Consider the following 27,959-nt stretch of genomic DNA (forward strand, 5'->3'; position numbering starts at 1 on the left):
GGATACCTTCTCAGAATGATGTTTTTAAATGTATAAAAAATATAAGATTACAAAGGAAACTATATTGAAATAGATAGGAAAATTAAGAAAGACAAACAATTCACCCCCCCCAATCTATCCACAGACCCCAGGATATGAACTCCTGCTCTAATCTATTATGACAGAATTTCTTTTTAAAAGTCAGAGCTCTTCCTGTGTGCCAAGACAATCTTGTTGGCACTGACAGGAAGGAAGCAGGCGCTGATTTTAGTCCCTGTGTTGACTAGGCCTCTGCCAGGTTAGCTGGGCAGTGGTGAAGAGACAGAAGAGCTCCAGGACCTTGGCTAAGTCCCTTCCCACTCCTGGGCTGTCAGAGGCTTCTGAAGCCCCTTTCCAGTTCTGAGACTGGAGTTTTAGGAGCTTTACATGGAGATGCATCCTTTGTTATCTATCAAGCAAAACTTGGCCTTCCTACTAGTTCCTAAGTGTGTCCCGGGAGGGCAGGGGATTGAGGCAGACCCCTTCCTCACACCTCTCCTGAGAGGCTTGAACAAAGTGTTCTTGGCTCCTCTGGATCCTCCTTTCTCATTCCTTATTACTAGGGAGGGCTCTCAGGGCTGGAGGAGGGGAAGATCTCCTCCCTCCAAGGATAAGCAGGTGCTGTCAAAACAAGAAACTAAATGGGGGAAGGGGACGGGAGGGGGCGGACTCATTGCTGGTAACAGACATGCTGCCTCTTGTCATTTACTCCATGTGATCTTGGGCAGAATCCCTGAACCTTTCTGAAGCCTTGTTTCCTTAGATGACCCAGGAGGCTCCTTCCTGCTGAAGTCAAGAATATCTTGAAGGTCCCTCCCAGTTAGCACAAGCCATGATTTGTACTCTCTTCATCTCTGTCTCTCTCTCTTCCTCTGTCACTGTCACTGCCTCTCTCTCTCTCTCTCTCTCTCTCTCTCTCTCTCCCCTCAACACTCTCCTTCCTTTTTATCTCCCCCAGTCAAAAGAGGCAGAGCCATGAGAACAGAAGGCAGAAAAGGCCGAGAAGCCCACCTCTCCTTCCTGTCCAGACAGGGCTGACTGCAACAATGCCAAGGGTTGGCTTGGTGGGTATTGGATCCCTCCAGATAGCATCCTAAGACTCAGACTCTGTTGTACTAACCAGGTGGTGGGTGATGAGGGAAAGAGGGAGAGCCAGAGATGCTAATCACTAGGTGGAGGGCAAAGGGGGACCAGAGTGGGCTGTCCCTGCCCCCTTCTCAGACAGGTCTATTAGTGCTTAGCAAGCCATGGCTAGGCAAGGGCACTGGCAGGTGGAGGGCTCCCACAGGAGAAGGGGGGCTAGCCTGGTGAAAGACCTCCCAAATCTGCTGCCTGAGGACTTGGGAATACAATCAATCACTGTGTTCAAGCACTTCTGTCACTAGCAAGCTACAAGTGAGAGTCAATTCATTCTACTTGGGCTCCAGGAGTGATGGATGAAGACATATTTCCATTCCTAACAGCTTACTTCTTGTGTCACCTCAGACCCATCACTCAATGCCCCTGAATCTAGTTCTGTAGGGGCGTCTGTGCTGGCTCCCAGGCTCCATCCCTCATGCCACAGATGCAGAAAATGAACGTAGGGTAAGGCCATGAGTGCCCAGGGTCCCAGAGACAAGTGTCAGGGGCAGGATTTGAACCCATTCCTCTGACTCATCCAGTCCTCTTCCTACTATCTCCTCATACTTCCCTCAACTAGAAAGTAGTCTTGGGGAGTAGCTGGCAGGTTCTTTGCCAGTGGAGGTCTTCAGTCAAAGGATCATGGAATTGGGAGCTAATCAGGATCTCAGAGGCCAGTGAGGCCAAGCTCTATTATATAAGAAGAGATTAAAGTCCAGAAAGAGGTCTGGTGACTTGGGCAGGGTCTCACAGCTCGAAGCAGCCTTTGAACTCAAGGCCCAGCACTCTAATAACCACTGTACCACTCAGCTGCCTCAGATTTCAGGATGTTATCTGCAGGGTATGCTGAAGAGGGAATTCTTGTCTGGGTATGGCGACCTCCCTTTCAGGCCTACGGGAAGTCAGAAAGCTGCCAATTAATTCCCAAAGTTGTTCATTTCACTAATTGTTAGGATGTTGTTCAGAGGTATCAGGAGAAGAACACCAGGTCTCAAAGCAGAGAACCTGAGTTCAACACACAGGCTAATTATGTGACCTTGGGCAAGTCAATTCACCTCTAATCCACCAGAAGATGGGAGACACTGGAAGGGGTGGGGGTTCACCTGCTGGGGTTGAACCACAAGAGAAGCAGGGAGTGTTATCACATGCTTGGAAATCTACTCCCTTTTTTGGAGCAATCAAGGTAAGATCATCATAAATAACCCAGAAGAATGTTCCAACAGCACCCCGCCCACTCTGCTACCCCACCTGGGGCTCCTTGTCTGAGTTACCGGAAAGCCACAAAAAGGTCACAGGATGTACCACCCCTCTGTCTTCTCACTGCCAGTAGAGCACGGATCCGGCACCCCAGCTCAGATGGCCACCCAGGGGCCACCCAACCAGTGAAGCCTTTCCTTGTGGGAGCCACTGATTGCCCCATTCCAGGAAAGGGGAAACAGAAGGAGCAGAGAAAACTGGTAGAACAAGGGCGAGGGAAGAGCAGAAACGGGGCTGTTTACCCGCCGTCCCAGAGGAGGGGAGGAGGAAACAATACAATGCTCTGTTCAAATGAACTTCACCACAACAGAGTCAAAGAAAGCACGTCTGTGCCAGATGCAACAGCCATCGACATCTTGGAAATGGAGCGATGCTGAAGGTTCACTCCCATTTATGGGGTGCTCCAAGGTCTACAAGACCCATGACAGATGTTATTTCACCTGATCCTCACTGAACCCTGTGTACTAGGGGCTGTTATAATTCCTACTTTACAGATGAGGGAAACTGAGGCTTAGAGAGTAAGTGACTTGTCCAGGATCACTTAGTTTTAAGGAGCAATACTAACCCAGGCAGCTGGGTATTATGAACAGAGCATGAAACTTGGCCTTGGAAACCCGGGCTAAAACCCTGCCTTGGACATGGATCAGCTGAATAACTTTAGGCAAATCAGGTTAATCTAGGACAAGTGTAGGCATTAAGTACTGGTGTCTGAACTCAAGGTGCTTCCATTGGAATGGAAATTAAGGGGGTTTGACCCTAAGGCCCCTTCCTACCCTAAATTAACCAAGGACCCAACTCCCAAGTCATCCACAGAGCTTCTCTGGACTAACAACAGTTTTTCCCTGAATTTCACCAAATGAAAAACCAATGCCAAAACAGTGTGGGTCCTCTGGGACTTATTTCTGACCTTACTAAACTTGGGAAGTCCTTAGAACAAAAGAGGCTCTTTGATTAGCAATTCAGCCCCTAGCCTGGCTTCCCCATGGGATGCCAGAGAATACACTGCTGGCTGGGCTCAACCTGGATAACCCACCCACCGCCAGGCTCTCCTGCCCTTCTCTGAAATCCTCTGTCCATCCTATCCGGCAACAGGAAACATCCCAGTTCACCAAAGGAGATATGGGGGAGAGGTCAGTCTCAGACACCGAACAAACAGGAGACTTTAGAAGACAGACCAGAGAAATCAAGGGTGATCCCACAGTCAAACTGGGCCTCACCACTCTCACATAGCTGTGTGTGACTACAACCCCCCCCACCCCATACACACACCTTGTCTTGTCTCAGAGCAAGGACTGACAAATTGCTGTAAACATCCACACTGTTTGGGGCCAATGCCTTAATACTGCTCAGCATGAAGGGGGATGTCACAAGGCCATCCCCAAGGTCCCTGAGAACCAACATTAACCAGACACGATCTTTCTGGGACATGAAAAACAAGGGGAAGCCAGCTGATGGGGGAGGGGGACTGACTGGATCATGAAGAGTGAAGACAGGCAGAGAGGGGAAGGGGGAAAGACAGTTGCCGAGGGAATGCTGGGTAATAAGGAGATGTCATTTGTCCAGAAGGGTGGCAGATCTCACTCTGGGCAATGTGCCCACCTCATTTTTTTTTTTTTTGCAGCTGGTTCTATCACAGGGATGGGGAACTCACCCCTCGGTCCAGGGAGCAGCCACATAGTTGGCTGTCCAAGGCTTAGTTTCCCAGTCTGGGGTTCTGGGATAGAAGCAGAACAGGAGGCCAGGGGCTCACAGAACAGAACACACCTGACATGATGACAGCCAGGCCCACTCTGACCTTGGAGTCCTCTTTGAAGAAAAGAGAGGTAGAGGCTGTTGTGAGAATGAGAGAGGCAGAGGTCTTAGCTTCTGTCTGTGTGACCCAGGTCAAGTCACTTCCCTGATTGTGTCTCAGATACCTAAGAAAGGAGTTCTTAACTGGGTCTGTGAACATGTTTTCTTTTGAAAGACTAGGTATTTTATCATGCGGATGGGACTTCAGAAAAGCCTGGAAGGACTTACATGAACTGATGCTGAGTGAAGTGAGCAGAACCAGAACATTGGACACAGGAAGAGCAACCCTGGGTGATGATCAGTTATGATGCACTTGTTTGTTTCAGCAGCACAATAATCAAAGACAATTCTAGAAGACTTGTGATGGGAAAAAACCATCCACAACCAGAGAAGGAACTATGGAGTTTAAATGCAGACCAAAGCTTACTATCTTCAGTTTTTTAAAAGTTGTCTTAGGTATTATATTTTTTCTATTTTTTTCCTCCATTTTGATTTGATTCTTCTCTCAGATCATAACTAACGTGGATCTATTTTTAGCATGATTCTACATGTATGACATAAAAAAAAAACCTAGGTATTTTATTTTGTTCATCAAAAAGCCTTCGGGGAAGAAAAGGCCTGAAGGTTCCCCAGATGCCCAAGAGTGGCCAGGCTGGGTTGGCTCTAATGAAATCACCCAAGAAGCAGACTCAGCAGTCCTGGCAGCTGCTTCTGGTGTTCTCTCCCCCTCCACAACCTCTTCCTGCCCATAAAATAAAAAGATAAAACAGGTGACACAGGGCCACGTAAACCCCAGCAAAAGTGAAAGGCTGGACAGCCGGGAGTTCTGAACCTCTGGCCTAGGATCATAAAATAGGAGTGCCCCAAAGCAGCAGAGTACCAACTCTCCAACTCCATCTGCCAGCAAAGGGAGAAGGGGAGAGAGAAACCCCTGGGCTCGGGGACAGGGAAGGTGATGGAGCAGGGAGTCATTCGGGTGCCCCAGAGTGCAGGGGAGCTGCCACCTCGGGCCAACTACATAGCCAGGTGGGGGGTGGGGGGGAGGAGGGGGGGTGAAGAAGGGGGAAGAAGGAGGGCCCCTGGACAGGCGGGGCACAAGTTTCCTGCAGCATGTCAATGCTTGTCATGTCCTAGGCAGCCTTGGCCCTCTCAGATAGCCTAATACACAGAAGGACAGCAAAACCTCTCTCCTTTCCCTCCCTCCCTCTTCTGTCTCTGTTTCTGTCTCTTTTCCCTCTCTCCATGTCTGTCTCTCTCTCTCCTCTCTCTCACACACTCTCTGATCTCTTTCTCTGTCTCTATCTCTGTCCTCTCTTCACTCTCTCTTTCTCTCTCCCTCCCTCCTATCTTTCTTCTTCTCTGTCTCTGTCTCTGTTTTCTCCTCAGTCTCTCTCCCCCTCCCTCCTTTCTCTCACTCTTCCTGACTCTCTTTCCCTCCCTCCCTCCTCATTGTCTTCTCTCTCTCCCTTCCTCCTCCTCTCTGTCTCATATCTCCATTCTTTCTCTCTCCTTCATTTCCTCTCTCTCTGCCCCCCATCTCTCTTCTGGTCTCTTCTTTCTCTCTGTCTCTGTCTCTGTTCTCTTTCTCTCCTCCCTCCTTCTTTCTGTTTCTCTCTGTTCTCTCTCTCTCTCCCTCCCACTCCTCCCACTTCTGTCTTTCTCTTTACCCCCCTTCTGTTTCTCCTCTCCCTTTCTCCCTCCTCCTCCTCTCTCCTCTCCCTTCCTTACTGCTCCCTTTCTCTCTTCCTCCCTCTATCTCCTTCTCTCTCTCTTGTGCATCCTATTTCTTTGTCTTTCTCTTTCTGCCTCTCCACCCCCAGCCCACCCCCCAGATCACTAGACTCTAGGGCTCAGAGGAGGTGGGTTTGAGCCCCAGCTCTATGACTTAGGCACCTCTTAGCATCTTCAGTTTCTCCATTTATAGAGAAGCAACGGGATTAATGGCATCTCTGCCAGAGAGGCAGCTTAGAGCAAGCTGGCCTCAGCCAGGCCAACCTCAGATGTGCCTGCCACCTAGGCAAGATGCTTCATTCTCAGCCTCCCAGGCAGAGGTTCCTTAACACTCTGATCTGGAGAGCAGGGGAAGATGCTGGGGAGATGGAGCTTCCTTCTAGGAGTTTCCTAAGCCAACCAGATCACAGGCCCTCTCCCCTCCACACATCACCCCTCCCCAGAATATTTAGGACTGAAAATGAAAGAGGAGAAACTCATAGGATCACAGATTTAGATTCAATGGACAAACCCTTATTTCTCCCACTCTCCCACCCTCCCATCCCAATTGAACAATTAAAAAGGTAAAACTAGTAAGATTAGGGGAGGAAAATTGTAAAACTCAAGATAAATAAAACCTTTAAAAAAAAGGGAAAAAACTACTTTTAAATACATTCAGTTTCCCCATGAGCCTGGCCTCCCAGCCTGGGTCTCATGGTGCCATTCAGATCTATCCTTGCTCAGTGGGGTTGGGAGAGGGGACCTTCCCTTTAGTCCTCTGGGATCACAGGTGGTCATCCTACTGCTTAGGGTCCTCAGTTGCTTTTCTCTGTGATGTTGGTGTTTTTGCATAAATTGTTTTCCTAGTTCCCTGTATGCACTCCTAGAGGTCTTCCCAGTTTAGGAACTGAGACTGTCCATTTCACCATTCCTTTACGCTTGAGGTAACTGAAATCACACCCCCTCCCCTTCTTCTGCCTTGGAGAACCATGGGCCTCCTCAAACTGTACCCCAAAAGACCAGGTCCTAGAGTACAAGAGACTGGGAAAAAGAAGAAGTCCTGGGCTCCAATGCAGGAGAAAGGACAAATCGGTGTGGAAACATCATTGTCCCTGGCCAAGGTCCCATGGTAGTGTTCTGCCAAGGCTACATCAGAGCAAAGGGAATTGGAGCCACCAGGGAGTCTGGTGTCTGATGGAGACCATGACACCAGAAACATGGATTCTCAGATTCTACTTTTATCCCTCTCAGCTGAAAGCTGGAGGCATTCTTCAGCCTCAAGTTCCAGGAAAAAGGGGGTTATATAGTTCAAAGTGGAAGGGACTGGGGAGGTGACACAAGTGGATAGAGCACAGGCCCTGGAATCAGGAGGACCTGAGTTCAAATCCAGCCTCAGACACTTAATAATTACCTAGCTGTATGACTTTGGGCAAGTCCCTTAACCCCATTGCCTTGCAAAAACCAAAAAAAAAAAAAAAAGTGGAAGGAACCTGAAAGGGTAGCTAGGTGATATGGGGGGGAGGATAGGGCCTTGACCTGTAGTTAGAAAGGACCAGGTTCCAATTCTACCTCAGATATGGACTAACTGTGTGATCCAGTCTCAGTTTCCTCATATGTGAAATGGGACTAATCACAGCACCTCCCTTATAGGACTGCTGAGGATCAAATGAGGTAAGAATTGTGGAGCCCTTTGTAAATCTTAAAGCCTTATACAATGCTAGTTTTATCTATTTCAGCCCCCTCATTTTACTGATGAAGAATCAGAGGCCCAGGGAAGTTTTATGACTTAACCAAAGTCACTCAAGAAGTAAGTGGCAGATCCAGGATATGAACCCCTGGGCCATCGAACCTCAAATCCTCCCTAGACACTGATTAGCTGGGTAAAATTGGGAGCAAGATGGACTCCCTTCCAGGACTGGGGCTCTGACCCTTCAGCAATACCTCTGTTCCACCCATTGTACCCACTGCATTGATGCCTTTGAATGTGAATGTAAAAAACAAAATCAAAGTTCAGCCTTTGCTCTGGACCCTTGGATGCCTGACCAGGCTCTGAAGACCATTCAGAGGAGGAGAAAAGGCTTAACAGGCTCAGGCTGACTGTCTCCAAACTGATCTTAAAAGAAAAACAAACAAACAAACAAAAAAAAAGTTGACCAATTTGCATTTTGCCCCTTGTAAACTGGCTCCTCTATTCCTGTTTTCTTTTAAAACCAATCCTCCAGAGACAGCTAAAGTTCTCCATCTAATTGCCTCTTTATCACTGCCAAGTTTGAAGACTTTAAACCTATTCCACAAAAGATCTTAACCATAAATCTAAGATGAGGCCTGCCATGACTTCTGGTCCAGAAATCAACAGGTCAGAGCAATCTCCCAGAAGTGCTGATAAGGAATGCCAACCCAGATAAACCACTTGGGCTCAGCAGGATTTTCAGAAGAAGATGCTGGATCAACAGGTTAGGCCCCAGAATCAGCAAAAGCAAAATTAAGATGGGAGCAAAGGGCTCCCAAAGATGCCAGCTTGGGAAATCAGAAAAGCAGTTCCTGCCTGGGGATTTCAGAGGACTTTCCAAGTCCACTGATGGAATTCAGTAAGTATTTCCTTGTACTCACTACATACTAGTCCCAGGGACAAAACAAATACATCAGTCCCTGGCCTACAGAAACTCATGGTCTCCTGGAATTTCCAGTGAAGGAGGTTCCCCAGTTAAACAGAAAACTTTCATGATATGGAGGCAAATTGGCCCAGTTCTTAGCCAAGACCTATTCTTGGGGACTCTTTTGTCAACATTAATTGTTTTTTTTTTTTTGTAATCCTATGCATTTAAGAACATGAATCTGAGAAAGGGTCCTTTGCTGCCAAAGGGGACCAGGACACCCAGAAAAAAGATTAAGAAGTTCCATTCTAGAGTGTCACTAAAAAGGTTCTTCCAACTTATGTGATCTCAGTGGGGTAGAGAACCAACCAGCCCTGAGCACAGCCTTGATGACTGGATTATTTAGTGTTTTAAAATGTCCAACAAAAACTACCCAAACCTTGGTGGTCTAGGATTCAACACAATGAGAAAGGAGGTGGCCAATCTAGTAATGACAGGTCAGGAAAGGAAAAAGAAAGGAGTCAGGGAGGAGAATTTTTCAACTGACTTGGTTCTTTCAAAGTAGTAATTAATCTTGTAACATCTCCCAGCCTTAGCAGAAACCACCTGTCCAGGGAACAAGGTCTGCCTCTCCCATCACCTAGGATTTCTGCTGATGAGGGCAAAGCCCTGCCAAGAGTCCTTAGGCTATTAGGAAATGTTTTTTGAGAAGCTAAAGGTCAAAGGTTACAAGAGATATCCTCTGTCCTCTTCCAGTATCTTATGTCCCTCCCCCACAGCAGGAATCCTCCTGCCCAGAGTCTCTTAAACTTGACTTCCCTCATGAATCTAGCTCTCCAAGGGGGCTGAGGGGAGAGCTGCATGCTGGTTACACCTGAAGCAAGTCTGCCTGCCTTCCTAAGGGCTCTGAGATCACATCAGCAGCACAAGAAATGAGGTCCAAACTCACTGGATTGCGTTGTGCATGTATGGAAGGTCTCCGGAGAACAATCTGGTAGTCATCAAAACAACCAGTTTAAGACTGCCTAGGGTGTGGTGGAGATTGGGATGAATTATCTCTTATCTAAATTCACCATCCACTGCAAATGAAGAGACTTGGTTGGGCAAGTCACTTCCCCCAGTTTCCTGGAGAGCCCTAGGGGTGTTATGCCCATCTATGTTATTTAAAATAACATAGCCTCCTTAACTAAAGTGAACAGACCAGGGACCATGAGATCTGGGTTCTAGTCTCCAGCCTCCCATTCCAACTGTCTTGGTTAAGTCCCTTTCCCCTCCCCTTGTGGTCCATTTCCTCCTCCAAAAAATGAGGATGAACCTTCCAGTCTATTACTCTAAGGCCCCAAACTATGGCAATTTAGTCAAAATGATGAAAAAAAACCAAACAAGCAAGAAAGCATGTTGTGACCTTCCAGGTATGTTGGTCTTCTTTTTAAAGCTCCCAATCACTCCATGTGGCCTGGGTCAAAGGGCATTCTTTTTTGCTAGTAAAGGGAAAAGAACTGGAGGTTTCATTAGTGTAGTGACCTCCTAGAGGCAGGACCTCCTCCTTCTGTCCAGGAACCCTCAGCACTTTCACTGTAATTTAGCCTTAGAGAGTTGTTTGGAGTCCCAGAGAGGAAGAGACTTTCCCAAGGTCATCCAGTAAGACTTGAACCCTGCTATTTCCAACCTTTGCAAAATAGGCACTTCCTTATCTTGGAATCTGAATCAGTATTGGTGTGATCCAAACAAGACATCCATGTTGTTTTATTCTCCCCCTTTTACAGAGGAAGAAACTGAGTCTGGGAGACATCCATTGACTTGTCAATGGGACAAGCAATAGGATCTGGAGGGATACTCAGATACTCTACAAGTATCTGAGTCCCAGGATGGCACAAAAGGGGAGAGCCCTTAGAAACCCCGTCTAATTCCTCCCCTTGTCCCCAATCCACAAGCAGTCATCAGGACCTGGGGTACCATCATGCTCTCTTTCAGGAGGAGATGCCGCAAAGCACCCAGATGGTGTCAGCTAGTTTCCAAACCCAGCAGCCCCTTAGGGAACTTGCCTTTCTGGACCTTCCCCTGAGGGCCCGGAGCGGAGGCTTCCCGAGGGCAGGGCCTAGCTCGGCCACTTTTGCCTGTCCTAAGGGCTCATGCCCGCAGCCCTCTTTCCTGAAGGCGCTGAGCTGCCCTGGGGGCCCCGGGCAGACCCGAGCTCGCTGGTCTCGGAGAGGCGCCGGGACCCCACACTACGGGGCAGGAGGCCAGGCGCCGGACTCCGCACCGGGGGCTCCCCGCCTCGGCCCCCAGCGCCCTCCCCGCGGGGTCTGGGGGGCCCGCGGCCCGGGCTTACCTGGCAGCGAGCAGAGGGAGGAGTAGAAGCCCTCGGACTTGAGCATGATGAGCAGCGAGCCCCAGCCCAGGAGCACGGCGGAGAAGAGCAGGTTCTCCAGCACGGCGGTGCAGGCCATCCACCAGCGCCGGCGGTGCGCCGTGGCCAGCGTGGGGGCCATGGCGGGCACGATGCGGCGCACCTGCGGGGCAGCGCGGGGTCAGCGGGGGCCGGAGGCAGCGGCGGGGCCGCGGGGCTCACCTGCGCGCCGCCGCCCCGGGCCGGCTCCGCAGCCGCGGCTCCGCCAGCCCGAGTCCGCGCGGGCGCGGCGCGGCGGCCCGCCTCCTGCCCGCCCATTGGCTCGGGGGCCCGCACAGCCGCGGCCCCATTGGCGGATGGCGGGTCGCTAGGCGCTCCGGGCACGCGAGCCCCGCATGGGACGAGCGAAGCCGGTTCGAGCCGGCGGCGCGAGGCGCCCGCGCCGCCCCCCCCCCCCCCGACGCCCCCCTCGGGTCCTGCCGCGCCGAGCCCCCCGCTCCCGCCCTCCACGAGCGGCCCGAGCCCCGGCCCGCGGCGCCCGCGCTCACCCGGCTCCCAGCCCCGGCGCGTCGGGCCCGCCCGGAGCCTTTTCTGCCCCCCTTTTATTCCAGCCCTTTTATTCCGACCCCGAGAGGAAAACACTGCCGCGCGCTGATTGGCCCGGACGGGGCTGGAAACAGGCGGCGACCAATCAGCGGCCGCCCGCCCGGCAGCGAGCCGGAGCCGGTTCCGGCCGGACCGAGAGACAAACAAGAGCTCGGGGAGGGGAGGAGGGAGGGGGGCCGGAGCGGGGTCCCGCGAGCGCGCCCCTCCCTGGCGCACCCCCTTCTGTCGCCCGAGCCCCGAGGTGCCCCCGGCACGGCCCTCCGCCCCCCTTCACAGCCTTGCGCTCCCAACGGGCCCTCCCCGCGTCCACACCGCCTCGGGCCGGGCCGAACCCCAGATGTCGCCCCAGCTTTGTCTCCGCCACCCGCTTATCCGCTCGCCCCCGGGACGGCCTTGGCCCCCCCCGTGCCCCTCCCGCCGCTGCGCCCACACGGGGGCCACCAGCCCCCCCTTACCGCCCCCCGGCCCCGCTATGTCGCCCGCGGACGTGCCGCGTCCTCTCCGGGGCCCCCCGTTATGTTGTGCCTTACGCCGCCCTGACTCCCCGCTTTGTCCCGGGGCGGCCCCTCTGACCACACCCTGCCCCCTCCGGACCCCCCTCCCCAGCTATGTCCTTTTGGCCTGCTGGTTGGGCTTCCTTCCCCTGGACCCCCCACCCCAGTCCTTCAACTGTAGCGATGCTTTCTCAGTACCCCATGGCCCACCCTGTGTGGCTCCCGTCACCTCCCCCTTGTCTGACACCCCCATCACACACACGCACACACAGACACACACACACACAGACACACACACACGCACACACAGACACACACACAGACACACAAGCACACACACACAGACACACACACACATGCACACACAAGCACACGCACAGACACATGCACACACACAGACACACAAGCACACACAGACACAGACACACACACACACACACACACACACACACACACACGGGTCTCCCCATCCTTGTCCTCTCTAGAATCTCTGGGCTCCCCTGCCCCCCAAGGGTGTCTCCTCCAGGACTAGTGGCTCTTCCAGGACTTGTCCCGTGCCCCCCAACCCCCCAGGGCTGGGTTCTTGCCCTTCGGGCCCGGCCCAAGGTCGATGGGCGTTTGAGGCAGCCCCCGCTGGGGCAGCCTGGGCCGGAGATGGCAGCTGTGGGCCCACTCCCGGAAGCCAGATGGGCAGCAGCCTGGCTTCTGGGGCTCAAGCACCGAGCCTTGAACTTGAACCCGACGGAACAGCTCCGCCTTGAGCTCAGCTCCAGTTCACTAGCCTCAACAAGGGCTGTGGGGGCCTCCTGCTGCCGCCCCCCCAGCCCTGCTCCCCATCACACAGTGCCTCCCATTGTCTCCGCGGGGGGCACTGTCCAGGGACCCTCCTTCCTCTCAGAACCCTCCCTGCCCCATGCACCCCCCATTTCTTGTCTCCAGTCCCAAGGCCAGCGTGCTCCCTCTGCTGGCTAGATGCCCATCTCACACCAGCGACCCCATCCTCCCCAGAGCCAGGGCCAGGGTGGGAGCCAGGAGCTGAGATGGGGCAACAAGGGGGGCAGAGGGAAGCCCAGTGCTCTGGAACCCCAAGGCTCATTCTAGAGCTACTCAACCAGAGGAGCCCTGAGTTTAGTCAGCTGGTCCCAGTGCCGGGGTCAGGAAGTCTCCGAAAGTTGCTGACTGTGACGCTGGGGAAGTTACTTCATCTCTTAGCCTCAGTTGTCTCATCAATAAAATGGTGAAATCTGCACCTTCCTCGAAGGGTTGGTGTGCCCATCAAATACAATAGCCTGCAAAGCTCTTCGCAAACCCAGCAAAACAACAGCCATTATTCTCAGTATTTAATCCCACCATCCTCCACAGTAACAGAGGGACAGAGTTGGGGTGGCATATTTGCAAATCTGGAAAGCTTCAGAAGCTCCTCCCTGCTTCCTGGCTCAAGTCTGAGTTGCTTAGCCTGTCATTCAAAGGCTTTCTTCAGCCTCTCTTGCCAAGCTCATTCCTGGCTCGGCATCTTTGCTAATGCTTCCACCTTCCCCCCATGGCCCTTCTCCCCTGCCCCATTCTGCCTGTGGAGATCAGTGGGAGAGGAGAATGGGGGCTGACGAGGGTGGCCCCTGGAGCTGCTCCTGTCCAGAGACTGGCCTTGTCCCTCACTTGTTTGATCTTGGCCAAGCCTTGGTGACTTCTGAGCCTCCTCCAGGTCTAAATCCATGATCATGGCCATCCTCCCCCTAGATCGGTCAGCAGAAACCTTTTTCCTTCAGTCAACCTTTCACTGGTGTGTGTGTGTGTGTGTGTGTGTGTGTGTGTGTGTGTGTGTGTGTGTGTGCATGTCTGTGTCTGTGCATGTGTGTGTGTGTGGATTTGCGTGTTATATCTTGTTCCTTGGACCAGATCATTATTTCTGTGTTTTATGCATCAAACCACCCCCACCCCGCCATCACCAGGGCCTCATACCTAGGGGGTGCTTTGATAATGATGATTTGGATGGACGAGCAAAGGAAGAAAGGAATCTTTTTTTTTACTGGAGGAATCCTGGAGAGAAGAGTACAACCTGCCTGGTTTCCATCCCTGGCTCTGACAAGATCCATGGGCAGAAATACAGAGCCGACTCAAGAAAGAAGAGGAGAGGACTCTAAGCCATTAGCTCAGTCCCCATGGCCTTTTATTAGGGAGAAAGCATGGCCACATTACCCCAGTCCTTCTTTCCCACCCCCCCCCCCCCCCGGGTTCCCCCACAGACAGCCATACCACAGAGACCTCAGGAATTCAAGGTGCTAGAGCTCGGTTTGACGTTCTCGTACTGTGGTTCATCCTGGGCCTCCTTTTCAGCCAGCTGCCCTGTCACCTCCTGCACAGAGAGGTCAGCCCCTCTGGCCCCATCTGTTGTGTCCCCTGGGTGATAGGGGTCATCATCCCCCAGCCTGACCATCTCCTCTTCCTGGCTGGTTTCATTGAGGACTAATGTTTCAGAAAGCTCCACGCCCCGGGGAGAGTCAGGGCTGGGAGCAGGGGAAGGAATGAGGGTGCCCTTATCCCGACAAAGGGCCCGTCGAGGAGGCTTGGGAATGCTGCCCTTTGCCTTAGGCTCCAGCCGGCCCTTCTGGAAGCTGCCAAAGCGTCGGAGGACTGCCCGCACGGGCCCTTCGGCTCCCCTGGGAGTCCCGGCTAACATGTAGATGGTAGTCACAGGGCCTGGGCTTCTCCTGTTGCCACTCTCGATGGCCTCCACCCTCTGGGCCACAGTCCTGCCCCCAAAAGGAAGCCTCCAGTGTCCACCAGACGAATCCCCATGAGCAGCAGCGGTGCTGGGAGGTTCTTGGCGATCAGGCTGTGGATCCTCTGGCTCCTCGGATCCCTGAGGCCCCTCAGCCTCCTGCCCCTCTACTTGGGGCTGACCTGACCGGGAGAGTCGCTTGGGCTTCCTCGAGGGACTGGCCAGCTCCACAGAGCCCTGGGTGTTCTGAGGACCAAATTTGGTTCCTTCAGCAAAGGAGACAGATGGTCTCTTGGCTCGGGCCAGGCTGGAAGTTCGTGGGATGGCAAAAGGTGTGGATGGATCATCTGGTGAAGAGATGCACTTTCCTGTCTGATGAGCCTCTTGGAGTTCTTCCTCTGTGAAAGGGATGACAGTTAAGGGACAGAGAAAGGAAGAGAGAACTGGGCCAAGGCCCCACACCTCATTCCCCTCCACTTTCACTGTTTCTTCCTTGCTTCCCCTGCCCCCCCAGTTTATCTCAAGTTTTCCCTAGTCAGAAAATTATGGCCCAGCCTCAGACTCAACCAAGGCCCCAGGGGAGGGGGGATGAAGAAGCCAAGTTGGGTGAAGGGGGCTATTTATATGAGCGTATGATGTAGGAGGGCCATACCTTGTTGGGGGGGTACACAGTAAGCTGGCCCTTCATCGTCTTCCCCAGAATCAGGATCAGAAGAGAAGGAGTCATCTGAGGCCCAGCCAGCAGATGGGGGCTCAATGAAGCTGTGATTGAAAGGGATCTCTGGGTCGTGGTGGGATACTGTGAGGAGAACCAGGTCAGGAGGGCCAAGCAAGAAACCCCATCCCCAACCAGGTCCAGGGATCCCAAGGCTCCCCCCACCTCCGGCCCTCTCTTACCTGTGACCCTAGGCAGCTTGTGATTGCTGAGAGAGCCGCAGGGCAGAGCAGAGCCCAGACTACTCAATGCCCCCCTGACCTGCAGCTTTACTCGGGAGACTGTAGCCCCATCTTTGGCTGACCTGAAGGGAGCGAGAAGGTCAGGGAGAAAACCCAGTTGGTCCAAGAGTGAATGAGGTTTCCCTCCCTCCCAATAACATTTATAGAATCCACTATGGAAAGCTCTTATTTCACTCTCGTGCTCAAGAACATTCAATGGCTCCCCATTCCTTATAGGATCAAGGCCAAATCTTTTAGCTAGCATTCAAGACTTTTCCAGCCTTACCTCCAAAGATCTCCCTGTATGACATCTGTACCACTCTGAACCTCCTACCCACAACACCCTCTTCCTTCTGCCAGGACGCCAGGCCCCATTCCAAGGTCCTTTCCTACATGAAGACCCCCATGATCAGAAGTGATCTCTCTCTGTTCTGAATTCCTATAGTCCTTTGCTGACACTGTCTTACTTTCTTTGTCCTTGTGTCTCCTTCAGTACCTACCTCTCAGACTTGAACACATAGTAGGAATCCCATAAATTGTGCTTGTTTAGTTTTTTTTTTGCAAGGCAATGGGGATTAAGTGACTTGCCCAAGGCCACACAGTTAGGTAATTATTAAGCATCTGAGGCAGGATTTGAACTCAGGTACTCCTGACTCCAGGGCTGGTGCTCTATCCACTGGGGCACCTAGCCACCCCCTGGAATCCCATAAATTGTGAATGAATTAATAAATAAATGAACTATGAGTCAGGAGAACTGAATTCTGGGCCCAGTTCAACCCATAATTAACTGTGTCACCTTGGACAGATCATTTACCCAAAAATAGATTTTAAATTCCTTTATCTATAAAATAAAGATTCCCATTTTGCCTCCCTCACAGGACTTGGAGGACTGACTTTATGGCAGAATAGATCTTGAGAAAGCAAAAAACATTATATGATTGAGATGACACCCAGGTGTTTCTTACTCCTCCTTGGGTCCTCCTTTTCTCCCATCTAAAATATTATGGCAGAGAGATTGTGGAGCTGCTATCTAGATCTGGATCTAGCCTCAGAGGCTCTTATTTCCTCACTTTAGAGATGGAGAAACTGAGGCACAAAGATAAGCACTGACTTGCCTAAGAAGACTCAGGGAATAAGTCTCAGAAGGAATTCCTGTCCTTTGACTCCAAAGGCAGAGGATTCTTCTGAACTGATTGATTCGTGTTTACAGATCCCTGTTTTTATTGGCTAGGAGACTGTGATTTCTCTTCTGAGAAGTCATTTCACTTCCTTCTGAGCCTCAATTTCTCATCTATAAAATGGAGAAAATCATAATAAAAGACATTCTTCCCACCTCACTGGGTAATTGTGAGAGTCTACTAACAAGTTAAAAAGCTTATTTACATTTCAGTTTTATTACCCCCTCAACCAGCCAGAGTCAATTTTGCTTATCTTTCTCTTCTCTGGGAGACAGAAGTTTTATCCCTCCCTCTGCCCAAGGACATCTAGGCCTGGCCCTGTCAACTGGTCCTAGATGACCCCTCCCCAGACCACTCCCTTCCAGCTATGGCGGTCTGAATCATCCAGTTTGTCCTTCCTTTCTCATACCAAAGGCTAGGAAATCAACTTGCTTTGTTTTAGACAGATACAGGGAATACATCCAGCAAGTCCTTTGAGGCTCCTGCCAACATTTTGGCTCCATCTTCCCCTTCCCTGAGAGCTGGAAGGCTGGTAGGAAAACCACAGAGATGGGGGATCGCAAGGGTCCCCCTTCCCTTGGAAGTTCCTGCCTTCTTCCCTCTCCTTCTACCTTCTTTTCCAATATCCTGAATTCTAACCAGCATCTCCCCTCTGCCACCTACTTCCCATATCTATACCCTAAGCCTGGAGCCCTGCCAGGGAGGAACCCTGGGAAGGAAATGAAAGTGAGACCTGTCTTTGGGGTCAGGCTGAGCTGCCCAACAGCAGCAGGAGACACAGGCCACGATGCCCAGAAGCAGCAGCAGCAGGGGAACCAGGATGCCAGCGAGGAGGGCAGCCTGGTCTTGAAACCCTTTGGGGAAGAGGAAGAAGAAACTATTGGGGAGTGGGAAAGGAAGACACATCTTTAATGTTTCGACTTCTTATTTGTCAGATCCAACCTCCTTTGCCTGGATTTCTAGGCCTCCATAATCTGGTCTTGGCTGACTCATCCCTTTTTATCTCCCACCGAGTCTCTCCTTAGGCCTATCTCCCACCTTCCCAAGACAGACAGCTCCTGCATCCAAGCCATCTTTCATCTTCTTCCCCTTTAAGGACAAATAATTTTATAGGCATAAGAAGCCTAACCCCTTATCAAATCACTTCTCTAAACTCAGTATTCAAAAGAGTGTTTTAACAAAAAGGAGAATGGAACTGGGGTGGAGCAGTTTTACAAACTCATTTGATCCTCACAAGAACCCTGGGAGGCAGGTGCTTTTTAATTATCCCCATTTTACAGAAAAGTCTCCCTTTAAAACTAATTATTCTGATTAACTGCCTGGTGAGGTTATTTCTCTGCTGTGGAAAGTACTGTGGAAATACCCTTTAACTTCCAGGACCCCGTAGCAAAGGTCCAGTTCTCCCACCCTAGTTGTGGCTATGCTCCTGGGGTCAAAGCCTTTTCATCTTAATGGGACCTGCCAGAATCTGTGCTTCTTGGATGTAGTATTTTAAAACTCAGGTAAAACTCAGGTAAAACTCCACACCCTGGAGCAGGATTTTAATTCTTCCCCTTCTTCTTTAGAACGTAGAAATCGGGCTTGTGGCAGGAGAGACTATATAGCAACTTAAAATCTGTCCTTCAGTTCTAGGTCCAACTGAAAATCACACCTTTTCTGACCGCTCCACTGCAACTGAATTCTCCTTTTTCTGTATTCCTAGAGCACTTGCAGTTTACAATACAAGATCTTAGATTTAGAGCTGGCAAGGACCCTAGAAAACATCTAATCCAATTCCCTCATTTTACAGATGAGGAAACTGAGATCTACAGAGAGTAAAGTCTGAGATGGGATTTGAACCCAAGTCTTCCCAGCTTCTTCCAAATCTCAGTGAAAATTCCACCTCTGGCAAGAAGTCTTTCCAGTTCCTATTTTTTGAGGGAAAGAAGCAATTGGGACTAAGTAACTTGCCCAGGATCACTTCACACAGCTAGTAAGTGTCTGAGGTCGGATTTGAACTCAGGTCCTCAACTCCAGAACTATGCCAACTAGCTGTCCTCCTTGATGAAAGTGCTTGCTCTTTGAGATCATCTCCAGTTTATCTTATATGTAACTTGCTTGTCCATAATTGTTTACAGGGCATCCCCCTTTCCATCCATACTAAACTATATGCTCTTGGAGGTCAAGGGCTATTGTTACCTTTCATTGTATCCACCAGCAGGCTTCATAAATGTTTATTGACTTGCCTTGACTTTGTGATTCCAAGTCCCAGGGACTCCTTTGTACTCTTCAAAATGATTGAGAACCCCATCCCTCTAGAGTTTTTGTTTATGTGGGTTATATCCAGAAGTATGATGGCAAATATTTAACAACCGGCTCTCTGAATATAATCAAGTATCCACCTAAGTTTCATCTGCACAATTGACATTTTCTCCATCATTTTCTGAAGTTCAGTGAATCCACAAAAATAGCATATCAAAGCCTTTTATATAGCCCCCGCTGATTTCTGAGATGTAAGTGCTCACCCTGAAAATTTAACACTTGGCTCTTGAGAGCCAGTGTGAGCTGGCTCCAGTAGGCCTCTATCACTATTTACTGTTTTAGAAATGTAAAAGTCTTAGTATTATTGTGAAGATGGTTTTGACCTCACAGACCCCCTGAAAGAGTCTTGGAGATCTCCAGGGGTCCCCAGATCACACTTTGAGAACCAAGGCATTGCCTAAGCTGCCTCCATCACCCGTTTACTGTTCAATTACAGACCATTCTGTATCCAGCCTCTCTTTACTATGTGGTTTAACCTTCACTCCTCAGAGACAGTAAAGTCTTACTCTATCAGGTGGCCTTATGACATTTGGCAAGGAATGGGCAGGATGGTCTGGTGGGTAGGGTGCTGCATGTGAGGGTGAGGAAGACCTGGAATGACTCCGCTTTAGACATTTTACATGCTGTGTGTCCACTAGCCTCTCTGAGTCTCAAGTGCTCCATTTGAAAAATGAGAATGCTAGTATTCACCTCCCAGGATCCAGCGAGGCTCCTGTGAGATCATTTCTGAAAATGGTTTTGCCAACTTTAGAGGGTGATCTAAACTGCCAGCCCTTCCGACCAGTATAATATTGGGGTCCATAAGAAAAGCAGTTTAGAGCTAGAAGAGACCTTCCAGTTCAACCCATACCTTCTGTTTTACCCAGAAGAAAACTGAGGCATAGAGAAAGCAATTCACTCACCCAAGGTCACCTAGCTACAATATAATCACTGGTGGTTTGGACTCACATGAGCAGTGGAAAGGGCCCCAGCTTTGGAGTCTGGGGACCCCAGTCCAATTTCCACCTCTGGTCACTTGGACAAATTCCACTTCCTTCCCTGGACCTTAGTTTCCTCCCTTATGAAGGATGTTGTTTCTGTTGTCTGTCCTCCCTTCTTGAAGAAGCCCACGACATCAGGGAGGTGATGTCATGACGCTAGTGAACCAGATTTAAGAGAGGGAGGGCTGTGCAAAGTTAGCAGCCTCACGTTCTCCTACAGGTGGGTGTCTGGGGTCAGATGAGGGCGACTGGAAGTGGCCCCAGTGCGTAGGTTGGATACCCCCCAGACAAGGGAAGCAGGATTGTCAGCAGATGTCTATAAAGTGCATTTATATTATATTATTCTATAATTAGTATATTATATATTATTATAACTGAGAGAGCTTGAGACTTTTAGAAAGGATGGCTTGAATTCAAATCCTACATCAGACTCTTATTAGTTGTATGATCCTGGGCAAGTCCCTAACCTCTGTTTACCTCAGTTTCTTCATCTGTAAAATGAAGATGATAATCTTAACACCAACCACTCAGAGTAGTTGTGAGGAATGAGATACCCTAGTCCTAAACAAACACTAGCTATCATTATTATTCTGGGAAGGAAGGCGATCTGTTCCATTCTCCCTCCCCCTGCCCAAGCTTACCCAGTTCACAGGCCCCAGAGACAGGGTGGCAGGGCCCCTCTGGACAGGGACAGGGAGAAGAACAGTTGGCTCCATAGAAACCAAGGGGGCAGGAAGCATTGCAGCTGTGGAGGAAGAGGGAAGAGGAGGAAGGAGGTTTCACATGGGGAAATTGTTCTCACTTGGACCCATTAAAAGCAGGATTCTGGAGAGGAGCAGGGACCTCCAGAGAGGCCCTCATCACCTCCCCTGCCCTGCCCATCTCACCTGGGACCCCAATAGCCCGACTTGCAGACACAGTCTCCAGTCACAGCATCACAGGTACCCTCGATACAGGGTGGGCACAGAGACCCACAGGCCTCCCCGAAGGTGCCAGGGGCACAGGGCTCTTCACACCTGGGGAGAGATGGGATTCCAGGAGAGGATCAGAGATCAGGAAGAGGCATCAGAGGCATCGCCTTCAGCCCACTCATTTTGCAAATGGGGAAACTGAGTCCCAGAGAAGGGAAATCACCTATCTAAGATCACACAGATAATCAATAGGAAGCCTCCAATGCTTTTATTTTACAGAAAAGGAAAACCAAGTCCCAGGGGAGTCAAGTGTCTACACACAAGGAGACAGCTTCATAATCCTATTCTGTCATTTCCATTCTAACACACTGCCCCCACAGGTTAGGAGAAGTGAGTGCAGTGACACATTCAATCATACCAGGGGGTGATGGTGGAAGGTGGGGAAGGGTCTCCTGCCCTCCCTTCTCCCTGAGACCTGAAATTCTTTCCCCAGGAACCAAATCTCTCAGACAAAGGGTCAAGAAGTCAAAGGGCAAATTACATTCATGGTAAGGTTTATTTTTTTTAATTTTTTTTTTTAGGATTTTGCAAGGCAATGGGGTTAAGTGGGTTGCCCAAGGCCCCACAGCTAAGTCATTATTAAGTGTCTGAGGTCGGATTTGAACTCAGGTCCTCCTGGGTCCAGGGCAGGTGCTCTATCCACTGGGCCACCTAACCGCCCTCAAGCTAAGGTTTAAATGACTGACATTAGAGCCTTTTCTGAGAACAGGGAAAAAAAAGGTAAGGGAGGGCAAGGAACCTGTACTGGGGTGGCAGAGAGGAAGAAAGAGATTCTGGGGACATTGATGAAAAGCAAATTTCTTCACAGAATTCTCTATTCAATAATGATAACTATTATTAGCTTTTATAGAGAGCCTGCATATATAATCACTTTGATCTTATTACAAATCTGTAAGGAAGATGCTATTGCAGAAGGTAATAATACGAACCCCATTTTACAAATGAAGAATCTGAAGCTGAGACAGAAGTGAAATGACTTGCCCAGGGACACACAGCTATTAACAGTCTAAGACAGCATTTGAACTCATACCTTCCTGACTCCAAGCCTAGAACTCTATACACTCAATCACTTAGCTGAAGGAGAGAAATGTCTCCAAAAAGATCCCCAAAATGTAGCCCACCTGGAATCCCAGCCCCTTTCAGGACCTGCCTAGACCCTGCCTCTCACTGAGGGGAGTAGGTGCTGCTCCCCCAGTAGCATCCTTTCTGAGGTGGGGGACAGTGGAGAAGATGGACTCCCTCCCAGGAGGAAGGTGGGTGCCAAGGGGTAGGGAATATCCTGGAAGAGCCTGCTCAGCTCTGATCACCCATAATAGGGGCATCTCAGGAAGGAAAGACTCTCACTTACTTGGGCCCTGTTCGGCCTGGGTCACAGTGCTGGCAGTGCCCATTCTCTGGCTGACAAGTCTCACCTTTCCGGCACTGGGGGCAGAGCTGCCCACAGCTCTCCCCATAGGTACCTGGTGGGCATGGCTGATTGCAGAGAGTTCCATTCCAACCGGGCTCACAGTCCAGACAGGTACCTGTATCAGGAGAGCAGGGCTGGTTCTGTCTGCAGTGGCCACAACTAAGAGGACAGAGAAGGAGAGGGAACGGGGGAATTGTAGATGCAAGAGATGCCCCAGCCCTGCCCTACTTCACTGGTCCCTGCTCTCACCCTCTCCTAGCCATGATCTCTCACCTCTCCTGTGTTCCAACTGTTGGATATTGCTCTAACAAATCAAGACGTGAATGTTAATGAAATAATTATTTATTGTTCCATAAAAAATGAAAAAGGGGGATTCTCTCAGAGAAAACCAGGTAAACTAGCATGAACTGAGCTAGGAATGGGCAAAGCCAGGAGAACCATTTACACAATAACAAGAATAAAAGATAGATGACTCAGAAAGACTGAAGATCTCTAATCACAGTGACCAGTCCCAATCAGCCAGGCCCCACCATGAAGCCTGTCCTCATCTCACGGGTGGATGATAGATTCAAGGTCTATCAGAGAAATTGTTGTGGGTCCTTAGATCTTGAAGAGGACCGTGACATCAGGGATGGGACTCCATGACACGGATGTGAACTGGATTTCATTGAGAGGGGGCTATGCAAATTCACCAGCCTCACTTTCTCCTCTGGTGTCAACTGAGTCCATATGGTTAAGGTTTTTTTTTTTTTGGCAAGGCAAATGGGGTTAAGTGACTTGCCCAAGGCCATACAGTTAGGTCATTATTAAGTGTCTGAGACCGGATTTGAACCCAGGTACTCCTGACTCCAGGGCCGGTGCTTTATCCACTGTACCACCTAGCCGCCCCCTATCTGAGTCCATATGACTCAGGATGACTGGAGATGGCCCTCACAAGGAGATAGTTTTGCTTTTTTTGTTGTTGATAAGGCCAATGTGAAAATTCATTTTGTAGGACAGTGCATATGCCATAAGAATTACTTTTTGACGTATAGGGAGGAGGAAAGAAAAAAAAATCTTGAAAAAAAGAAATCCCAAGAACTTGGCAACATTAGAGCGAGATTTTTGCATTGAAATTACTTTGAATGTGAAGTGATTTAAACAATGTAAATCAAAAATTGATAAAGAACCCCACCAGAATTTTACTATGGGACAAATCACCGAGCCAGGGCAAAATAAAACACAGAAAGCAAATATAGTTGCTTGTATGGATGTTTAGTGTTGGGTTTTTTGCCTTTTTGCATTGCAATGGGGTTAAGTGACTTGCCCAAGACCACACGGCTAGGTCATTATTAAGTGTCTGAGGTCAGGTTTGAACTCAGGTCCTCCTGACTCCAGGGCTGGTGCTCTTTTAGGGTTGTTTCTATTAGCCATTTTCTTTAAGAAATCCTCTTTCCAGCCTCCTCTTGAAGACCATCTGTGATAGAGGCTCGCCACCTGTCATGATGTCCAGTTTATTTTGGACAATCCATCCCTAAGCTTTTCTTTGTATGGCACTTCCAAAATTGGATCCTCCCAAATCACTTCCAGACCTAGCTACATTCTCTGGATCACTCAACTGGGGGCAAGAATCTCTTAAGTCTGCTACTGGTGAAGTACTCTGCTAAGATCTTGGGCTGGGGCAGGGGTGGCGTAGTGGCATAGTGGCGTAGTGGATAAAGCACTAGCCCTGGAGTCAGGAGTACCCGGGTTCAAATCTGGTCTCAGACACTTAATAATGACCTAGCCGTGTGGCCTTGGGCAAGCCACTTAACCCCCTTTGCCTTGCAAAAACCTAAAAAAAAAAAAAAGATCTGGGGACCAAAAGAAAGGCAAAAATATGTTTCCTGCCTCAAGGAACCCACTTCAAATGGAGGAGAAAATGTGGGAACCACTGTGTACAAAGAGAAGGTCAGATAAATTGGAGGGAAGCTCAAAGGGGTGCACCATCATTAGGGGGTCAAGCAAGTCTGGCTACTGCTAATCATCCCCCTTTCTATCCTTTCCTCTTCTTTCCCCTTCCCCATCCTCCCTTCTCCTCTCTAATCTTCACCCCAGTTTGGCCTCCCTGCACTGGAAGCCTCACCTGGATAGGCACTGGACTCCATAGCGGCCCAGAGGGCAGGCCTGCTCGCACAGCAGGCCCTGGTAACCTGGCTGACAGGTACAGTGACCGTTGGCAGGATTGCACTGGCCGTGCTGGCAGGTACATTGTTTCTGGCAGTCTGGCCCCCACCAGCCATCCTGGCAGATGCAGTGGCCCGTGTTCTGATCGCAGGCAGAGTGATGGCAAGGACATCGGAAGCTGCAGCGTCTGCCCCACCAGCCTGGCTCGCACTGGCAGGCTCCCGTCATCTGGTCGCAGCCCAAGGAGTAGGAGCTACATTGGCAGGCCTTGCGGCACGTGGCCGTCCACCAGCCTGGCTCACAGCGGCAGGCTCCCGTCAGGGGGTTGCAGTGCCCATGGAGCCCACACGGGCACAGGAACTGGCAGTTCCCACCCCAGTGGTCATTGTTGCAGGTACAGTGACCTGTGACGGCGTCGCACTGCCCATTGGGGTGGCAGAGGCAGTTCTCTCTGCAATCGGGGCCCCAGTACTGGCCAGGGCAGCCTAGGACAAGGGAAGGATGGAGAAACAGACTTGGATTCAGGTAGAGCAAAGAGACAGGTTGAGGTACCTGAGCCCCAGATGCCAGGGAAAGTCATATAATCAGGATTTAGAATGGAAGATGGCTTAAAAGGTCAGATCAAGAGACTTAGACCTAAAGAGACTACTTTACTGATCTGAGGCCGCACACCCAGTAAGGAGATCCAAGGTCCTTTAAATTGAGGTCCTTCTGATCCTGTCCTCCCCAGTTGCCTTCCCTTTCCTGGAAGCTTCATTAGGCTGAGCTCCCTTCACCACCACCCCTTACCTCATCCCCTCACCCTACTTTATAGAGGAGGACCCTGAAATCCAGGCAGGGAAATTCCCTGGTCCATTGTCATATAGCCAGCTTGGGGGGGGGGGAAACTGAGGCAATCAGGATTGCTGGTAGTCATATAGCTGTTGGGTTTGGTGATGACTATGATCTGCCTCTTTGTGGGCATCCAGTGACCATCATAGCAACAAGCAATCCCCTTTTCTTGGGAAGAGAGTCAATGTCTGTCCCATCAGAGGCCAAGAATCCCTAAGGAGGGATCAAAGTATCCAATAACCAGCAGCCGCCCACAGCGCCAACCTTCCACTGGACCCTGTGGGGTCATGGGTCAAACAGCGCTGCCTGCGGTCTGGGGAGGTTTCCTTAGTCAAGGCTATTTTTCCCCCTAGCCCCTCCCTTCCCAAGTCTGATTCATTCCTTTTACCTTGATTTCTCTCTCCTGTACCATGTCTTCATCTCTACCCCCAGATTCCTGGTGACTTAGATCTTAAACACCCTCCCTTTATTACTGCCCCTTGCTAGTACTTTCTCCCTCACCCTTTCAACCCCACCCCGGAATCCAAAGCCCTCCCCCTGTCCCACCGGCCTTGTCCCCACCCCAGAGACTCACGGGAGCTGCACTGGGCCCCAAAGAAGCCAGGTTTGCACCGGCAGAGTCCTGGTTTCACACAAACCTCTTCTTCCCCACAAGCATCCGGTCCCTCACAGATTGCTGCAAGACAGTCCTGATCAGACAAGGGGCCAGAAAGGAAGGGAGAAGGCACCAGGGACATCCCCTCCCCCTGATTTTCTGTTTCAGGAGAACCCTCTTTCCAACTTGGTATCGCCATCTAGCAAAATGTTAGGCCCCCCAAAAGGTCTTCAGTATTCTTGTTGAGGACCAGACACTGGGTTTGCAAACCCTAGGGTAAACTGAGGGAAGCGGTGTTGGCCTAAATGGAAGATGAGTCAGATCCAAGGAGCCAACAAGAATGGGATGCCAGGTTGGGAAGTGGCAGGGTGAGGCTGGCTGATGATGGAGTCTTCCCTGAGCTGGGGCCACCCCCACCCACCAGCCCTTGGGAGGCTCCTTTGATACTTACGGACTGGGCATTCCCGACCCTCCTGCCTCCAGCCTGGGCAGCATACAGACTTAGCAGGGGAGCTAAGGGGACAGAGACAAGGTCAGAGGGGGTGGGAGACCAAGGAGCAGAAGTTAAATGTCAGAAATCAGGGGCCCTAGGAAGAATGTGGGGGGGCCACTTTGTCTCTGGGATCATGGGAGCTGGGGTGGAGGGGGAACAATGAGGGCTCAGAGGAAGTGCCCTTTGGTTTGGACACCAGGAAAACCCCTCAGGGCCCTGTGATCCTGGCATGATGCCCCAAATTCATTTCCAGCCCCCAGTAATCAGCCTTCCTTTGAGTTTTTACAGATGGAGCTGTCTTAAAGCAGACCCATCCAATAAACATCAAATGGAAGTCCCCTTTCCTGCTTACTGACCCCTCCAAGGTCTTCAGTAATCCCCTTCCCAGATAGCCTACTGATCCCCAAAATGATTCTCCCCCCCTTACCAACTGCCCCCCCCCACCGGCTCAAACACAAACCCACCATTTCTCTCTGCCTTCCCTACTGGCAACCTCCCCACCCCGGCCATCCTGACCTACCTTCCATCTCGACAGACATGCCTCCCCATGGGGTCCAACTCCAACTGCCCCAGGACACCCCAAGTCCAGAGCAGTAGCAGCGGCCACATCCCCATAGCAGCCAATGCAGGCTCCGGACAGTCTGACTCTGACCCCCCCCCCCCACTCCCATCCCCCTCCTGATTTCCTCCCAAGGCTTTTCCTGAGGAAGCTGCTAACAGGGGCCCTCCCTCCCCAGGGTAAGGGGGTGGGAACAATGAGAACTACTGGACTTCCCCGGGGGTAGGAAGGTGACTGGACAGGGGAAGCCTTTCCTGGGGTGAAGGGGGCGTAAAGCTTGGGAGGGGCATCATCTTGGGAGTCTGAGAAGGGGAAAGGCAGGGTTTGATAAGAGAAGGGCGGACCAAGTCAATTAAGTTAAATGGCTTGAAAGAAGGGAAAATATATTTCCTTTCTTTCTTCCCAGAAAGAATGTAGGCTCTTTGAAGGTAGAGATGACTCAGCTTTGAGTTCCTGGGCCATAGTAGGTCCTGAGTACAGGCTTGCTGACTGACTTCCGAGGTGGATGGCTATGGGTGCGGAACGTCACATACTTCGCCAGACTGCCTTGAATGGTCTGGAACTGTTGCCAAGCTTAGTTCTCTCATTTTGTTTTTTGCTTGTTTGTTTATAAGGAATAGCTCCCAGAACTGGATTAAAGGAGGGAAATCTTTGGATGAAGGGAATGGAAAACCAAAAGGGATGAATAACATTTTAGAAAATTAAATGAGTGTGTGATGATCACCTATGTCAGACAGAGCTCTTCTCAACATTACAGGACCAAAGACAATTCCCAAAGACTTGGGATGAAAAATACCAACCCCGTTCCGAGAAAGAATTATGGGGATTGAATGCAGACCAAAGCATTGTATTTTCACTTTTTAAAATTTGCTTTTTATTTTTTGAGGTTTTTGCCCCTCTCACT

At 50.6% G+C, this 27,959-nt stretch overlaps 2 protein-coding genes across 2 annotated transcripts in view; both read right to left on the reverse strand.

Annotated features, from left to right (window-relative positions):
• The window catches only part of SLC43A2 (solute carrier family 43 member 2), a 58,045-nt gene extending 47,047 nt beyond the window's left edge, over positions 1-10,998 (reverse strand). Inside the window, exon 1 of the mRNA XM_074189179.1 lies at positions 10,822-10,998. Within this exon, the coding sequence (XP_074045280.1) occupies positions 10,822-10,981 (160 nt within the window). The 5' untranslated portion in view covers positions 10,982-10,998. The remainder of the gene's footprint in view (positions 1-10,821) is intronic.
• A 3,184-nt stretch (positions 10,999-14,182) lies between these two features.
• On the reverse strand, positions 14,183-27,124 carry SCARF1 (scavenger receptor class F member 1). Its single transcript, XM_074189180.1, has 11 exons — positions 27,017-27,124; positions 26,455-26,516; positions 25,983-26,084; positions 24,537-25,062; positions 22,373-22,591; positions 20,941-21,069; positions 20,695-20,798; positions 17,506-17,626; positions 15,556-15,677; positions 15,311-15,457; positions 14,183-15,056 (listed from the first exon to the last, which is right to left on the reverse strand). The coding sequence occupies exons 1-11, from the start codon at positions 27,109-27,111 to the stop codon at positions 14,203-14,205; spliced, it is 2,481 nt and encodes an 826-aa protein (XP_074045281.1). The 5' UTR covers positions 27,112-27,124; the 3' UTR covers positions 14,183-14,202.
• Positions 27,125-27,959: the final 835 nt, after the last annotated feature.

The sequence above is a fragment of the Macrotis lagotis genome, chromosome 5, assembly GCF_037893015.1.
Source record: "Macrotis lagotis isolate mMagLag1 chromosome 5, bilby.v1.9.chrom.fasta, whole genome shotgun sequence".
Classification (NCBI taxonomy): Eukaryota; Metazoa; Chordata; class Mammalia; order Peramelemorphia; family Peramelidae; genus Macrotis; species Macrotis lagotis.

What these genes read in the sequence shown, in the direction of transcription:
- SCARF1 (XM_074189180.1), bottom strand. Translation starts at nt 27,111, where the DNA reads ATGGGGATGTGGCCGCTGCTACTGCTCTGGACTTGGGGTGTCCTGGGG. An exon ending in GGAGTCCAGTGCCTATCCAG is followed by an intron (nt 22,592 to 24,536) that starts GTGAGGCTTCCA and finishes CTGTCCTCTTAG; the next exon opens with TTGTGGCCACTGCAGACAGA. An exon ending in CAGCCTGACCCCAAAGACAG is followed by an intron (nt 15,678 to 17,505) that starts GTCTCACTTTCA and finishes CGCTCCCTTCAG; the next exon opens with GTCAGCCAAAGATGGGGCTA.